This window comes from Carassius auratus, unplaced genomic scaffold (assembly GCF_003368295.1).
Source record: "Carassius auratus strain Wakin unplaced genomic scaffold, ASM336829v1 scaf_tig00214965, whole genome shotgun sequence".
Classification (NCBI taxonomy): domain Eukaryota; kingdom Metazoa; phylum Chordata; class Actinopteri; order Cypriniformes; family Cyprinidae; genus Carassius; species Carassius auratus.
The window spans coordinates 66,073-84,866 of record NW_020527886.1 but is presented as its reverse complement, the minus strand read 5'-3'; the positions used below and the strand labels follow the sequence as shown (position 1 = coordinate 84,866).

General features: G+C 34.5%; 1 protein-coding gene across 1 annotated transcript; it reads left to right on the top strand.

Annotated features, from left to right (window-relative positions):
- The first annotated feature begins 1,566 nt into the window (after positions 1-1,566).
- LOC113093331 (gastrula zinc finger protein XlCGF8.2DB-like) lies at positions 1,567-13,979 on the top strand. The gene is made up of 2 exons (XM_026259151.1): positions 1,567-1,593; positions 12,349-13,979. Exon 2 carries the CDS (start codon positions 12,354-12,356, stop codon positions 13,497-13,499), a length of 1,146 nt encoding a protein of 381 aa, XP_026114936.1. The 5' UTR covers positions 1,567-1,593; positions 12,349-12,353; the 3' UTR covers positions 13,500-13,979.
- Positions 13,980-18,794: the final 4,815 nt, after the last annotated feature.

Here is an 18,794-nt window from a genome sequence, read left to right as displayed (position 1 = left end):
ATTTATTATCTTATAGTGAATTGCTGGAAAAATGTGGGTTTCCACTAACGCCAAAAGAGTATGTTGTTGTATTTTATACCATACCTCAACAAGTTATTCATTTTGTAAGGGCTTGTGGAAGTGATTCTTCTGAGGCAATATTTGTTAAAGGCAGCATGTTTATAGGAGATATTGATATTTTGAAACATAGGTGTACAAATAAATAAGTTAGAAATATTATAACTGGTGAAACAGCTACTCATAAAAGCTTGTTGTGGACTAATGTATTTAGGAATATAAACTGGAAAAAAGCTTGGTGTATTTGTGAAGCGTACTGTTTAAATAATAAAGTAAAAGAGGTTACATTTAAAATTTTATATGGTATATATCCAGCTAAAAGTGTGTTAAAGAGGTTTAAGTTAGAGATTGATTATTTATGTGATTTTTGCTCAATGAAAAAATAATCTATTGTCAATCTGTTTTGTAATTGTATATACACAAAAAAATATTTGGGTGGATGTGGAAAATTTAATTAGAAGGAAAATAAATGTTATATTTAAATTAAATAATTTTGATGTTTGTATGTATTATTCCAATGAAAATAACAATAATAATAATCATTTTAATTTTATTGTACAACTGTTTATTATTTTGGGAAAATTTCATATGATATTCATATGATATATATAAATAATTTTGATATTTATATGTTATTCCAATGAAAATAACAACAATAATAATCATTTTAATTTTATTGTACAACTGTTTATTATTTTGGGAAAATTTCATATGAACAAGAAGAAATTATCAGGATAAAAGCCAAATTTTAGTCTATTTAAGAATACTGCAAGGAAGGAAGACTTGTCATATTTTTTAACAATATTCAGTTTTTTTGATTAATCAATCAATGGTTTGTATACTCTGGCATGTTTTTATCTGTGCATTAATATGTACATTTCTGTTTATCATTGTATATTTCTGGTTTCTGGTTAATAATAATAAAAAAAAAAGAGTCTCGTATTGTCCAACATTTTCCCCGTATTATTACCTTCCTCTCACCGCTTCACTCTCCAGTCCAGCGGGTGGCGCTAAACACATTTATTTGCCAAACACCATTATACCTCAAAGGAAGAAGGTTAGTTTCACCGCGCTCTCTGTTGTTCTGTCGTGATGCTGTTAGAAAAGTTTCTTTAAATAGAGAAATAACGTTTTTGAATCAGGTCAATAAATACCTGTAATATTCTGGTCCTCACAGTCGAGACTAAGTTTTGAAGCAAGCAGGAATATCTGGAGGAGTATCATCTGACCTGAGATCTGCTGCTGTGAAGATGGAGTTTGTTAAAGAAGAGAGTGGAGAGAACACGAGTGAACCAGAAACACGGAGAATAAAATACGAGGAGCCAGAAACCTGCAGAATAAATCACGAGGAGCCAGAAACCCGGAGAATAAAACAGGAGGAACCAGAAACCTGGAGAATAAAACATGAGGAACCAGAAACCCGAAGAATAAAACACGAGGAAACCGAAACCTGGAGAATAAAAGAAGAGGAACCAGAAACCTGGAGAATAAAACACGAGGAACCAGAAACCTGGGGAATAAAACACGAGGAACGAGGTGGGTGTTTATTCTTCGTTAATCTTTAATGAATATTTGTGGTACATTCACAGATCGTTTTTGTAAAAATAAGACCTTAACTATCATTAAAATGTCTCAAATCCATGTTTTAAATTTCTTATGGAAATGTGAGTGAATAGACACTGAGGAGATTTAATTATTCTTTAATTGTTGATTGTCTTTAATATATATTTAATCATACAACTGTTGAACTCAGAGCGTGTGAGACTATATTTTTTTCTACGCTAGTATAAAACAAATTTTAAGTGAGTCCCTAGAGGACTGTGGGTATTTTAAATCAGTTGTAAATCACTGTAAATCAGTTTTAAATCCGTTTGTAAATTCACCTTAATTCACTAGCAGTTTTGCAGCAGGCTTTGCAAACAGACTTTTACCGTGAAATATATGTGACCCTGGAGCAGTAATAAGTAACACAGGTATATTTGCCAAAAATAAATTGTATTGGTCAAAATTATCAATTTGTCTTTTATGTCAAAAAGTCATTAGGATAGTAAAGGTGCTGTAGGGAACTTTAGTAAAAAAAAATATTTTTTACATATTTATTAAACCTGTCATTATGTCTTGACAGTAGAATATGAGACCGATAATCTGTGAAAAAAATCAAGCTCCTCTGGCTCCTCCCAGTGCTCCTATTGCCATTTGCAGAAACTCCATCGCTCCCGATAAAAAAATAACCAATCAGAGCTGCGGTCCGTAACTTTTTTTGTGTTCAAAATTTTGTTCACATAATTAGCGAGTACACCATGAATCCATTTTCCAAACCGTGTTTTTGGCTTGTCCTGAATCACTAGGGTGCACCTACAATAAGTGTTTATATTCGGACTATTTTAGATTGCTTCGGGGATACCGCGGCGGAGTAACCCAGTACCTTTGTGATTCTTCATAGACATAAACAGAGAGAAGTAGCTCCGGCTACGATGTTCTTCCGCAAGACGCAAGCAGTTCTGTTTATTAACCGCTAGAGCGTCAAAAGTTCCCTACCGCAGCTTTAAGTAAAGATCATGTTCCATGAAGATATTTTGTAAATTTCCTACCATAAATATATCACAACTTAATTTAATTTAATTTAATTTTTTATTAGTAATATGCATTGCTAAAAATTTTATTTTGACAAACTAACTAGGCAAAAACAACAACAACAAAAAAACTCAACAAAACTTAATATATTATAATTTTGTCAAGAATTATTAAAAAATCGACAGTAAGCTCATAATTTGTACTAAAATAGTCTAGTCTGGCTATGTCTATTTGTATGTTTCTGCAAGGTCAGAAAATATGCAAGGAGTCATTTAATTGTTTAGTAATAAACTGGTGTTTTCTGTGTCGCTGCAAAGATCAAGTTGACGATGTGGACTCGCCATGAACGCCAGAGAGAAATGCACATTTCATATGGATTACATCATCAGAGAGTAGCCCGTTTATTTTGGTTTGAATATTTTCGTTTAAAAGAAGACATTTCAAGCTGTCTGTAATATATAGCCTATATTTCTCAAATCTGTGAGGCACACGCTGAGTTTAGTTCACAAGTGATCGTGCTGGCACCTTATATATTTGCTTCTTATTTATTAAATACGGGCAACTGATTGATAAAACATTGATCAAAATTAAGATACAATTTATACAAAACGAAAATCTTTTAAAAAGAGTTTTCTGTAAAACAAAACTAAATGAAGTCGTCAAAATCATGTTTTACCAAAAACATCGCTGTTTCTCCCCATGCAGTCTTCTTTGCCACCTCCATCTCTACGTCATCTTCATGCCAGTTATTCGGCCAAAAAAAGTGTAGTTCTATGTATTTTAAAAATGTGTCTAGTACTAGGACCTGACCGACCGCGACCCGAATATCATTGAAAATATTTTTGAATGACTCATTACCGTCATTCTGGATCCTCATTTTGGATCAACCCAAGCATAACTGTTGTGTATCAATGGTAGTAAAGACTGTATTAGGCTAAGTCTCCTATTACGATATTAAGTTAATTATTATAACGTGTTATTATCATTTTTATTAGGTGGCCTATTATAACACGTCCAATATTACTGGAATTGAGAACTGCTAAAGGAAGTTTTCTTAATAGCAATGCAGTTATGATCATGGAGGTTTATTAAGCAATTATAATTTTGACATATAACTTTTCTTAATTTAAAGGCTGAAATGTGAGGTTTACCTATTTCAAAGTTTTATTTGACTCATTTTTAATAATTGTTTACATGTTTATTTATATATACGTTAATATACATATACAGCGAAAGTTCAGCACTCAGCCTGAGGGACTACCTTAAATACAGCTCTCCCGCGAGTCCTGAAAAAAACCAAAGTTGAGTTGTATCAAGCTTAAGGCCATAAAAAGTTTTAAATACATTAGATGTTATAAGAAGTGTCTTAATTATAATTTCAAGAGGTCTTACAGTTGGGGACAGAAAGACAAGAGTCGCGATACGGCTGGATTAAACTGCTAAAGGCAATGATGTCATTTAGTATGAACACTGTACATTTCAAGTCAACATGCGGCGTGAACATCTTTATTTGAATGTATCTGCAGGGAACTAGGGTTGCAACAAACGGTTATTTTGATAATCGATTAATCTAACAATTATTAGAATGATTACTAATAATAATGATTACCTCACACACGTCTCATCTGCTCCAGTCAAAAACTGCTTGTACTGTGCATTAAGTCATTCCCACAGTGTAGGTGCATAGTCCTGGATCTATTTAACGTGGCAGGTAAAAATGGGTACTTACTCGTCACAAAAGTCAAACAAAAAGGTTCGAAACAAATGTGACTTTAATCAAAACACAAATTTACAAAACCCAGTTGGTTCTTAAATCCTATGACATTGCATTTTTGAAATTACTTTAACTCGAGATTCCTTAAACGTTTAAACACAAGTTTTATCCCCAAATTACAGCAAGAAACCTATACATAGAAAATATCAAAATAAGCTCTCAGAGAAAGTTACAGAAGTTATTACTTGCAAATCAACACTCTAAGCTAACAGTTAATATAAAAATTATTTACATGTTACTAGGGATGCAAAATTATTATTTTGATAATAGATTTATCTGTCGATTATTTTTACAATTAATCGATTAATCTATGTACTTATATTTTAGTTTTGCCCATTTTTTCCAATTAAATTATTAACCAAGGGTCTTTATCATTCAACATAGAGTTTTTAGAGATATAAACCATTTTGCATGGTCATATCCTCATCAAAAATATACCTGAAGCTTTGTTTTATTATGTGTTAGTAATCCTTTGTCAAACTCTTGTGCAATCAAAACACTGACCTATACTCCCAAATTTCACAAGGAGATTTCAAATAATGTTTTCACCATGGCAGTCCTTAGGGCTCCTAAAATAGTTTAACATCCCGAACAAAGCTTAAGGAATTTTTCAGAAAATATTTTCACGAAGAATAAGAAAAAAACAGAAAACATTTGCAGTACAGAGAATCTGCACAAATAAGTCTTAAACAGTTCAGTAGTGCAGAGTTTACAGGTTACTCTTCTTTTTTGAAGGCTCAAAGTAAAGTTCTCCCACACTTTGGATGAGTTCGTTCGATTAGTTTTATCTTCCACTTTTTCTTTCTCAAGCTTACTCCACTGACGTCTGTCTTCACCATCTAGCTGAATGCTGCAGACGCAGTTCGGGAAGCACGTGACATAAAACGAGGCCAGCTATTGGCTGTTCGCTACTTCTCCTGCTGTACTGGCTGAATAAAACCTGCTGTGGCTCATTACTGCCACACTTTAGTCAGTGCAGATTTAAAATATGCACAGAATGAGTCGCTTACAAATAAAAGTTGTTTAGCAACTAATCGATTAGTTGTTTCAGCTCTACATGTTACAGTAAATTGGCTCTTACATACCAGCCCCTAATTACATTTGTTTTCAACAAAACAATTACTAAACAATTTATACCAAATTTCTTAAAGATAACATAGTCTTGACTGAATCAAAAAGAAAACTTTCAATGTGATGATAACCTGAAATTAGGCAATAAACAGATCCTTCAAATAAGACTACAAATCTGCCTCCAAAGTAAACAAAGCTTAGTAACAGGACTTAAAATAGTTCTCGTGTTGGTTTTCACTTGGGCTTGCCACACAAGACCCTTGTTGTCTGTGAATGTTTATAGCACACGACCCATTACCCAAGAGTTTCGCGGTGCAGAATCAACAGCAATCAACACAGTGTCCCCAGGCTTTAGATTTTTCATTAGGCTTTGCCATTTTTGTCTTTCTTGCAAGTCTGATAGGTACTCTTTAACCCAGCGCTTCCAAAATAAGTCAGCCATATACTGAACTTGGCACCACCTACGTCTGGAATATAAGTCTGTTTTATCAAAAACCCCAGGGGACATGGATGGTTTTACTTTCAGAAGTAGCAAATGGTTTGGAGTGAGGGCCTCCAGGTTGTTTGGGGTCATTGGACACTTTAGTGATGGGCCAACTATTGATTATTGCCTCCAACTCACATAAGAGTGTTTGAAGACTTTCGTCATCAAGAGACTGCTGTTTTACAGTGGAGTTGAGAATTTTTTTCGGACTGTCCGTATTTGCCGTTCCAAAGCTCCACCATGGTGGCATGGAGTTTAGGGCTGTAGCTATTGAATATTTTAGTAATCGGGTATTCTACCAAAAATTCCATTGATTGAGTAATCGGATAAAATATGTTTTTGCTTAAAGTGCAATATTAATTATGCAAGAGAAAATAAGACTCCTGGGTCTCTTAAAATGAACAACTAAGTTTCCTTTTTAGAAACATTTCGTTTTTTATTTTTTAAATGCATAGAATGCAATGCATACATCAAAAAGAAACCTTTAATTAGTACCCATTGTTTCTCTGTACTTGTACTCTGAACAATGACAAAGTTAACAGATGAATTGAGTGCATTTAAGTGCCATTCAGTTGGGGTTTTAAATAAAACATTTTCTGAGATGCACATTAAACACATAAAACATTAATTTAATTTATATTTTAATTATTGAAAATTAGGGGTGCTCCGATCACGATCGGCCGATCGTTATGCGCATCTCGTCAGTAAAGCCGGTTTTCTAATCAGCGGTTAATTCCATCAGGTGCGTGATTTCTCATAGAGCAGCTGTTACTACACAGAGCCGTTGTTAATAGAGAAGATGCGCAAATCACGTTAATTTTCAGCGTTTATTGGCCCATCTTCTCAGTTAACAACGGCTCTGTGTAGTAACAGCTGCTCTATGTGAAATCACGCACCTGATGGAATTAACCGCTGATTAGAAAACCGGCTTTACTGACGAGATGCGCATTAACGATCGGCCGATCGTGATCGGAGCACCCCTATTGAAAATTAGGCAAACTTAACTTTTTGGAAAACAAAGGCGATTAACTATTAAAAAAACATGGAATAAACCGGGTCCATTGTGTGATTAAACCTTAAAAAATAATAATGCTTGAATTTTTTTATTTTTTTTGTAGTAGGCTATGTACAATCTGCTGACGTACCTTTACAGTTCTGTGTATGTGATGTGACGCTAGTTTTACTCAAATCAAACGGTCAAATGCTCATGCAGTGACTGTCAGAGCAGTTCTGGAGATGTTACTCATGTGTTCATGTCCTCATTTAGTGAGACAGCAGACGCTGAAATTACTGGAGCGCCACACGTGCTTTAGTGTGCGTGATAAAGGAACTCGCGCTTCTGCTCCATTCATTAACAGAGACACATAGAACATGCAGGATTCATATTTAAATAGACTGTTCCGGCTTAATATTTACAGATATTAGTCCATATCGTGATGTAATTGCAATGACCTATTTTTCGTTAATTCATTCAAAAATTTGGCAAATTCCTTGCCATTCTGCGTTTAACTGTAAAATACGTTTTTATGTCTCGATTCCCTCCGCGTTTTCTGCATCGCGGAAATCGTAGGGCCCTAGTTGTGGTATGCCACCTCTATCTTGCAATGGACACACACCACGACGTTCTCTTCACGTTTGCCCGCGCCCTCAAATCAAAACACTGCTGACTCCTTGCAGTATGCGACTTCGGACGCAGCACTTGTGTCTCCTTCCGATTTGTGGGTGACGTAAACACGTTGTCACATTAAAAAAAAGTGTGTCTGCTTCCCGAACAAGAGGTCAGGGTCAGCCGATGGCCGATATGTACTGCCGATTTTTAGGGCCGATATCGTGAAGTTTTCCCCTTCATTTGCATGGTAAAATATCACACTAAAAATTAGTGGATGCACAGCATTTCTAAACTTATCATCATTTATTGAGCACTGACTTTCAAATAAAGTCAATCATTTACATAAAAGTTTTAGAGCATTTATCAAGTAGAATTTCTCAGGTTTGTTGGAACATAAATGTAAATTTAAATATACATTTAAATACATACAATGTTAGAAATAAAAAACAATTATCTGAAAAATATAAAAAAATTAAATAACAGTAGTGCTGCAAACACACTAGCAACCAGCAACATTTGTGTTTGCTATAAATGACACAGAACAAGTGCATTCTAATTTCAAACTTTGCAGTCTGTTCATTATTAAAATAAAATACAGTCAACCAAACATATAAAAGGTTACACTGGTCTGTTTAAATAGACCGTAGTATACTGGTCCACTCTGCTGTTATGCACGTTTTTGCTCATGTGAAGAGGATGATCTTTTCCGTATGGTTTACATAAAAAATATTATAGTTTAACATTCAGATACATTGCCAGTATAGAAACATTTGGATATATGCAGAACGAGACGTGAGCAATAACCTCCAAATACATCTAGTCAAACCCGACCTCGCTCATCCTCATATGGATCGGATAATTTTTCGGATCAGCAAAAAAAAAATAAAGAAAAGAATAGAAAAAGGCCAAGACAAATAAACATACGTTTAGTCTTTTTTTTAATTAACATTAAATTATTAAATTAAAATATATGTAATCAACTTAAAGTGCACATGGCATACTATCTTTTTAAGGCAAGGCAAGGCAAGTTTATTTATATAGCACATTTCGTACACAATGGTGATTCAAAGTGCTTTACATAAAAGAAAGTAAAATAATCGTGAAGAAAAAAAATAAAAATAAAACAAGCAATTTTAAAACTTTGAAAATGATTGAAACATTTAAAAACGGTTAGAAAATGATAAAAATAAATAAATAAATAAATAAAACTGAAAATATAGTGCAATCTGTTCGGACATTGCACAAGTGCTCATTCAATAAATGCACAGCTAAACAGATGGGTTTTGAGTCTAGATTTAAATGTGACTAGTGTTTTAGCACATCTGATCTCTTCTGGAAGCTGTTTCCAACTGCGGGCAGCATAGTAACTAAAGGCGGACTCACCTTGTTTTGTGTCAACCCTTGGTATTTCTAACTGACTCGATCCTAGTGATCTGAGTGCTCTGTTAGGTTTATATTCAGTGAACATATCTGCAATATATTTCGGTCCTAGGTCATTTAGTGACTTATATACGAGTAAAAGTACTCTAAAATCAATCCTAAATGTAACTGGAAGGCAGTGTAAGGACCTGAAGACAGGTGTGATATGCTCAGATTTTCTGGTTCTAGTCAGAATCCTGGCAGCAGCGTTCTGGATTAGCTGCAGCTGTCTAATGGTCTTTTTGGGAAGGCCAGTGAGGAGCCCATTACAATAGTCCACCCTGCTGGTGATAAAGGCATAAACAAGTTTCTCCAAGTCTTGACTGGAAACAAAACATCTAATTCTTGCAATGTTTTCTAAATGATAGTATGCTGATTTAGTTACTGCTATGACATGACTACTGAAACTAAGGTCTGTCTCCAGAATCACACCAAGATTCCCGACTTGATTTTTAGTTGTTTGACCCCTAGAGTCAAGGTATGCATTCACCTTGAACACTTCATCTTTGTTTCCAAATGCAATGACTTCAGTTTTTTCCTTATTTAACTGAAGATAGTTCTGGCACATCCAACTATTAATTTCATCAATGCATTGGCAGAGGGAGTCAATGGGGCTGTAGTCATTTGGAGATAAGGCTAGGTAAATCTGGGTATCATCAGCATAGCTGTGGTAAGCAATTTGGTTCTTTCTCATTATTTGACTTGGCTAAACAAGAGTGGTGCAAGAATTGAGCCTTGTGGGACTCCGCATGTCATGGACGTCCACTTAGACTTATGCTCTCCTATACTCACATAATAGCCTCTCCCTTCTAAGTATGATCTGAACCATTTGAGTACCATCCCAAAAAGCCAGACCCAGTTTTCCAGTCTCTCTAGTAATATGTTATGATCGACAGTGTCAAACGCAGCACTGAGATCTAGCAATACCAGCACCGATATTTTGTAAGAGTCACAATTTAAGTGAATATCATTTATTATCTTAATGAGTGCTGTTTCTGTGCTGTGATGCAGTCGGAAACCAGATTGAAAATCGTCCAAGTATCCATTTGAGTTTAAGTATTTGTTCAGCTGATTAAAAACTACCTTTTCTATAATTTTGCCTATAAAAGGAAGATAAGATATTGGTCTAAAATTGCTCAAAATTGTGTTATCAAGATTGGCCTTTTTCAGGAGGGGCTTAACAACTGCAGTTTTTAGGGAGTTTGGAAATGTCCCTGAAAGAAGTGAGGTATTCACCACTTCTAAGAGATCTGCTTTTAAGCAGTCAAGCACACTTTTGAAAAAAGAGGTGGGAAGTGTGTCAAGACAACAGGTTGACGATTTTAGTTGTTGAACTATGTCTTCCAGAATTTTGCTATCAATTGTTTCAAAAATAGACATAGTATAATTTTGATATTTTGGCCGAATCTGTCTGACCTCTGCATTACTTGAGGATGTGCTAATCGCCTTCCTGATATTTATGATATTCTCAGAAAAGAAAGAAGCAAACTCATTGCATTTTCTGTCTGAGAGCATTTCACTTGGAATCTGACTTGGGGGGTTTGTCAGTCTATCAAAAGTGGATGAAAAAAAAAAAGAGTATGAGTTTTATTTAAGTTTAAGTTTGAGAAGAAATTCTGTCTAGCTGTGGCTAGTTTCACATTAAAAGCATGAAGGCTCTCTTTATAGATGCTATAGTGAATTTCAAGTTTCGTCTTCCTCCACATTCGCTCGGCTTTTCTGCATTGTCTTTTCATAGTCTGAACTGCTGTTGATCTTCTCCAAACTGATTTCTGTCTGTTTGTTTTCTTACTGACTATTATTGGAGCAATATCATCAATAACATTCTTAACTTTTGAGTTGAAGGAATCAAGGAGAATATCAACAGAGTCTGCAGAAATGCTTGGTGTTAAAGATATAGCCTCCATAAATAGTACACTTGTGTTCTCGTTTATGCATCTCCTTCTGACAGAGACCGATCTAGATTCAGTGGTAGCAGAGATCAATATATCAAAGAAAATACAGAAGTGATCAGATAGTGCTAAGTCCTTAATAACAATGGATGAAATGTTTAGACCCCTACTGATGATAAGATCCTGAGTGTGTCCACCTTTGTGTGTGGGTCCATGCACATGTTGAATCAGGTCAAAAGTGTATAGAACCGTTATCATTTCTTTTGTAGTTTTGTTTTCTGCATTATCTATGTGAATATTAAAATCCCCTGCAATTGCAAAACAGTCAAACTCTGAGGAAAATATTATTTATAACATTTCTGTGACCTCTCCAGCAAAGGCTGGAGAGTATTTTGGAGGCCTGTAAATAATAATAAACATAATGCGTGGGGCACCTTTCAGCACAATCCCTAGATATTCGAAAGACAAGTACTGACCAAATGACACTTGCTTGCATTGATAGACATCTTTAAATAGAGCAGCTACACCCCCACCTCTCCTAACAGTCCTGCAAACACTCATGTAAGTGAAGTTAGGAGGGGCTGCTTCATTTAGGATTGTTGCACTGCAGCTGTCTTCTAGCCATGTTTCATTTAGAAACATAAGAAACATGAGAAAGAGAACGCATGTTTTGTAGCAGTATAATGGTCCGTGGATAAACTCTTAAAAGGACCGCAGTCCAATATTCCTGCTGCTGTCTGTCATGTTAAGTTTTTATTCAAGTAAGAAATACTACAGAAATTAATCAAATGTAAATTAAGTTAAATTTGAGTAGTAGTCACTGTATCAAAATAAATACAAATTAATGATTACCATTAAAGTTATAAAACATATTCAGTCAAGACCAGAAAGTAATTTTCTTTCTCTTTTGTTAAACAGATAAACTTTTTAATAGCTCTCTTTATTGTATTGCATTTATTTATTTTTTCTTGTTCTATTACAATTTTTTTTAAACAAAAATTTGCACTGAAGAAAATTTATTTATTTATATATATATATATATATATATATATATATATATATATATATATATATATATATATATATATATATATATATATATATATATAATATGCTGTCAGTTATAGCTTTTAGGGGAAAAAAGTCAGAATTAGCAAAATTCGGTAGATGACACTAACCTATAAATTTGACCGGAAATCTGAATCGGCCAAGAAAATTGCAATTGGTGCAGCTCTATCAAAAAAAACCCTGTTTGCTGGAGCTGTCCATGTGTAGTGTTTATTTACAAAATAACATCGTATTCTACTGGTCTGGCAGCATAATACAGTGTTTTTAGATATTTTCATGGATCTGTGTGAGAAGGGACAGTTTTGACATTGTTTTAATAAGTACACACACACTTATTACACACTTTTTATTTTTCAAAGATATCCAATTGATTTTCATCTTTATATTGATTTAATTTTAGGTTTGATGAAAATTAAAGAAGAAAGACAAGATACAAAAGAGGTGGAAGAGATGTATCCGGATCAGAAAGATCATGATGTCAATGGAGAAAAATCATTGAGTCGCAGCACCAAAAAAACAGAAGTCAAGAGGCCTTTCAGCTGCTCTCAGTGTGAAAAGAGTTTCACACGTAAGGGATACCTTAAGAATCACATGTTAATTCATGCTGGAATAAAGCCTTTCACCTGTCCACAGTGTGGAAAGAGTTTCATAAGTAAAGGAATCCTGAGGGATCACATGTTAATCCATACTGGGATAAAGTCTTTCAGCTGCTCTCAGTGTGGAAAGAGTTTTATACAGGAAAGTCAACTTGAAAATCATTTGGTAACTCACACTTCAGAAAAACCTTTCTCCTGCTCTCAGTGTGGAAAGAGTTTTAAAAATAAATCAAACATTAAGAGGCACATGTTAATTCATACTGGGATAAAGTCGTTCAGCTGCCCTCAGTGTAGAAAGACATTTACACAGAAATCAAGCCTTAAGGGTCACATGTTAATTCATGCTGGGATAAAGTCTTTCTCCTGCTCTCAATGTGGAAAGAGTTTTACACATAAATCATACCTTAGGAGGCACATGTTAATCCATACTGGGATCAAGTCTTTCAGCTGCTCTCAGTGTGGAAAGAGTTTCAAACAGAAAAGTCATATTAAAAAACATTTGGTAACTCACACTTCAGAAAAACCTTTCTCCTGCTCTCAGTGTGGAAAGAGTTTTAAAAATACTTCAATCCTTAAGAGGCACATGTTAATTCATGCTGGAATCAAGTCATTCAGCTGCTCTCAGTGTGGAAAGGGTTTTACACAGAAAGAACACCTTAAGAATCATTTGGTAACTCACACTTCAGAAAAACCTTTCAGCTGCTCTCAGTGTGGAAACACTTTCACATTTAAATCAACCCTTAAGAGGCACATGTTAATTCATACTGGGATAAAGCCTTTCTCCTGCTCTCAGTGTGGAAAGAGTTTTACATATAAATCAAGTCTAAAGGATCACATGTTAATTCATACTGGGATTAAGCCTTTCAGCTGCTCTCAGTGTGGAAAGTGTTTTACACTTAAACCAAACCTTAAAAAGCACATGTTAATTCATACTCTGGTGAATTCTTTCAGCTGATCTCATTGTGGAAAGAGTTTTACACACAAAGGACAACTTAAGATTCATTTGGTAACTCACTCTTCATAAAAGCCTTTCTCCTGCTTTCAGTGTGGAAAGACTTTTACCCAGATGAAAACCTTATGGCTTGTTTCCACTGAGCTGTATGGTACAGTCTAGGGCTGCACGATATTGGGAAAAAATGACATTGCAATTTTTCTGTAATGTATGTAATGTTCTGTAATGTTTCTGTTTTCTGTATTTTATTTTTCTGCAATATTTTTTTCTTACAAACAAAAACGGGGTGAGCACACTTACATTCTCATTTTAAATTATTTAAATATCGACACCATCATGTCAGTTGATTAATTATGCGCAAGGGTGAGAGAGCAAGACAGCGCTCGTTGTTTGAAGACGGCTCGCTCTCTCTCTGTCTCTCTCGTCTCACTTGCATGTGTTTTTCAGTCCTGTCAACGATAAACTTTCACTCTATGATGGTTAAGCTGTTTAATTAATCCGCGAATCACATTCGTCAAGGGCCGGGGAGCAGCTGGCCCATACAGTTAATGAATAACTGATAAACTACAACAGCCTACATCGCACATCCTGCGATGTGACTATCGTGGATTCGTACATCGCGATATCGATGCTTAAACAACACATCGTGCAGCCCTAGTACAGTCCATTACAATTTGGTACGGGGAACCCTGATCAGACTTGTGTTTCCACTGCCAGTATTACCTTTACTTGGTAGATGTGGTTTATGCCTGAAAGTAACGAATAACAATGAGCCACAACAATAAGCACAACTCTGCCTCTTTTTGTTGAACGAATGGAACATTTTTTGTTAAATGTCAGTTTTAATGACCAATAATAACCCTTATAAAAGGATGAGTACAACATGTAAGAGGCTTATAAAAATTTTCTAATTAAGTAAATAAAGTGTAAGACCTCGGTGAACAAGCAACAGCACAAGAACAAACTGCACAAGTGGCTACTTCTGCCAATTGAATTAAAAGAGCCTATTTTCTCCCATCTGCTATCTGAACACCATTAATGGTTAAATAAAGGGGAACAATTGTCTGGACCGGAAACTAATGGCAAAAAACCTATGTCAGCATTAGGAGAAGTGATAACGTGATTCCACAACAGAGGACGTCTGTTCCAAAATACCCGTGCTCATCAGAAAACTTGTCATGAGCTAATCACGTGACGTCGTCATCCTAAGACGGTTTCCTGTCAGCTGTGCTGCCAGCTCCTAAAAAGGAGGTGATTTAATTAACTCTGATCACAAGTTTCAACCCTGCAGGAATCATCAATAATCAATGGACCACAACAAAGGGAACATACAGTGTGTCCCATGACTTGTGACTTGCTTGTGAATTTTTCTAAAAACTGAACATTTCAATAAATAATCTCAAAAAGGACAACCATTTGAGGAATCTGAAGGGGTTACTGTATTCACAAATAATGTTTTATGTTTTATATTTTTGTGATGTGTTCAAAATGTAATCAGTGCAACTTTAACCAATGTTTTATTGGTTTTAGCAGATAGTGCTGTTAAATGTAAGATATGGAAAGTTTAGTGTTGAACGAAAGCTCACATTATTTGCTGAAACTTGGAGTGAATGAAATGTCCAAACTCTGTATTGTGTGCATATTATGACACTTTATAATGTATGATCCAAAGATCCACAATGGCGATGTCGCATTATGTTTAATCAGTGTACAAAGAGAAACAGTACGGGGTGTGTTTAATGCTGCGTACACACCTACAGATTTTTTTACATCTTAAATTCAAAATGTTGAAGACCACAAACATGAAGATTATTATTTTTTTTGCTCCTATATTGTGTGGTGTGCCATGATGTGACAAAGACAGCTCACCACACACAAACAGAAAAATATAAAATTATAAATACACTGTAATTTTTGTGTTTTTAATCACTCTGATGTAAATAAGACCAACACTCATGGACAGCAGAGCAAAACGAGTGAGGGACGCCTTATCCACCTTGTATCATGCAAAAGTTATGATTCTAGTCAACCAATCAACGTTCTGCAGTAAGTTTAACTACTCGACTCCACACCATCCTTCAGCCAACGACCAAGACATCACTTCCAATGACTCCTGAACTCCAACCAATCAACAACCTACAGAAACCCCTTTCTGCAGCCATGCCATACAAAATGAATTCCCTTAAAACAAAGGCAACACAAGTAAAACCACCAGATTCTAGTTGAATTGGTGAATTTAATATAAAGTTTAATTGGGTTGTTTTTAACTCAACTGCTGGGTAGTTGGGTAATTAGTTTTTAAACCAGAAAAAAGAGCTGATTATTACAAAAAATAATGGGTTAATTTGATTTCATAAATGTTTTATATTTTCAAAGGTCATTTTTTATTTATTCCTTTTAAAATCATATTTTAAAATTAATATACCACATGATAAGTCAAAATTGTATCAGATTTATTATTATTTTCAGCACATTACACTTTATTATACTTTGCCTCAACCAAAACTCCAAAGAACCTCAAGGTTTAGTAAAACATTTTGAAACAATTCAGATTTTTAATCCATATGCAGATAAAATTAAATTCTAAATTTCTGTACATCAAGAACAACTGTTACAAAGCAGTATTGTTTTTAGTCTACAGTATAAACACAAAAATAAAACTATGAAATACAATCTATTGCACATTTTTTATAGGTTGTGAGAAAAATGTGGTGGTTTTATATGTTGTTCCAGAGTTAACGTCTTCTGGGGGGTTGGCATCCAGACTGAAGATTGTCTAATTCCTAGTTTCCTCAGCATGCAAGTCCCGAGACAGAAAGTGAGAAGCAAATAGAGATGAAACTAGTGTAGCTGCTATTCTAAACAAGCAAAGATGATGTGTTCAACCCATGCAAAAGAATGAAAATGTGATAGAAGATCAGATATAGCTAAAGAATCAAGTTACAATATACATTGTGTGAATGCTTGGCTAAAAAGATGTTTTTAATCTAGAATTATACTGAGAAAATGTGTCTGAACCCTGAACGTTATCAGATTATTATTACATCTGATGACCCCTTTAAATGTATTATTCATTGTATCAACAATGTAGTGTATCAAAGCAAATCAGACAATTTCAGATTCAAACAGAACAGTGTTGAGACACAAAGAGCTGAATTCCAGAGGCTCAAGACAAAAGGATGAACATAAATCAGATCCCAGCACCAGTTTGAAGTAAGTCTAACCAACCAAATCTTTCACAGCTTTGAACAGCTTGCAGCATTAAAACAAAAGAACATTACTGATAATTCAACTCGGGAAGGAGATTGTCAAATTTGGGTCAAGTAACCAAGATGAATGGTCAAAGAGACACACAGCATGAACATCACATGTAAATCCATGATAAAAATCAAGAGCTAAAGACTTCCTCAGACTGACTTCTTCCACCTAGAAGACAAGAGACTGAGATTCTATCAAGACCCTTTTGACCTTTTGTTCCTATGCAACATTTCTGTACATCAAGAACTGTTAGAAAGTAGTATTGTTTTTAGTCTACAGTATAAACACAAAAATAAAACTATGAAATACAATCTACAGCCAGTTAAACATTTTTTACACAAAAATGTCATTGATTATTGTAAATTTAAGGAGCATCGTCAATTGTGCATGAATCACATTGCAAACAAGTATTTAAAACATTTGAGCGTTTAATTGTGAAGATAAAGCCATCCTCCTACGTGTGAACATTAGAAATACATAGAATTACACAGTAGAGATGGAATAAAACACTAATATAAGAAAAACTGAAAATTAAAAATGCACTAGAAGTAAAGGGGTAAAACTTATAGGCTAGTTGTTTAAATTAATGTACAGATATGTTATTTACAATTGTGCAGTTTACAAAGGTAACATTTTTGGTTGAAAGATCAAAAATATAAACGATGCAGATTTATTTTCACAGCTGCCTTTGCTCACATTGTGCCAATATTAGTGAAGGGTACTGTAAATAATTGAATCCGTTAAATAGATAATTAAAAATAAATGAGAGAATAATTAAATAATAAAAAAGTAAAAGTAGTAAAGGATTAAATGTCATAACTGTTGTATCCAATGCAATAGATCCAGTAAATGAAGTGCTCTCTCCTAATCAGTCACAAGAAACTGACACAAGCGCTTTAACCGTTCAAGGTCTGCAAAGAAGACAAGATGAAGACATTAAGAAAGAGAAGAAGGAAAAATACAGAAGAAAGGCTCCAAAACAAAAGAAGTAAGAAACTGTAAGAGGGGAGGTTGAGGTTTTAAACTCAGAAAGTCCTCATCAGCGTCTGTAAGAGAGAATAGACTTTTTACATCCTGTGAGCCAAAAAGGAAACAGGTGTTTCTGCTCATTAAGAAGAACGCAAGATAATTAGAGACACTGCTTGTATACTTTGCTTTGCAATGCAAGGTGTTAAGGGTGTAAACCTCTCATTTTGCAACCGAAAAAGGATGCACAATGTAGGTTTTTGACCAACTTCCTTCACTTTTGATGTCTTTTCCAGCAGGTTGTAAACTGGAGTGAGTATTCACTCCCAGACCCATATGAAAATAATATATTGTTGTTACCATTTTACTTTTAACTTCATAAAACAGATAATTTGCTTCACATTTCAGGATAAAAAGAAAAACATTTAATATGAAGGATAATTCTTCTTACCTCCCAGACTGTTATGATCTATTTGTCCTTATTCTTTTTATTGTGATTATATAGGCTTATCATTAATTCTATTTTTTTTTCTTTGGTATGTTTTATGAAATTTCTGCTGAATTGTGGGCTTTCCTGCAGCTTTTGGTGTGGATGGTTATAGCTGATGCTCCTCTAAATAGAAGAAAAAGTAAGACCGACATGTTCATTTAACCTAAATCTGTAAGTTGCTGTCTTGATGAAACACAGTTTGTATTTTAGGATCCTCAGATCCTTTATGTTGTTGAACATATTTAATAGTTCTCCCTATAGAAACATAATATTTTAAAAATAACAATTTGAAGATCAATGTACCTCATTCATGGAAAGTTTCAGGTAAGTATAATATATAAAATTGCTCTAAAATGATTTTAAAAATTGTAATACAATTGTTTACTTTCCACTGTTATATTGGGTTAATTTTCATGTTCAATAATCATTTCAGAGCTGATTCAAGATAATGAGGAGAAAGAAGAACGGGGTGAATTTGAAGAGAAAAATCATGTAAAAAGTGGAGGAAAAACCCAAACATAAAGATTTAAAGAAAAGAAGAGCCAAGAAATGTTTCACCTGCACTCAATGTAGAAAGAGTTTGA

Excerpts from the sequence above, each read along its gene's own strand:
- LOC113093331 (XM_026259151.1), top strand. The coding sequence starts at position 12,354 with ATGAAAATTAAAGAAGAAAGACAAGATACAAAAGAGGTGGAAGAGATG.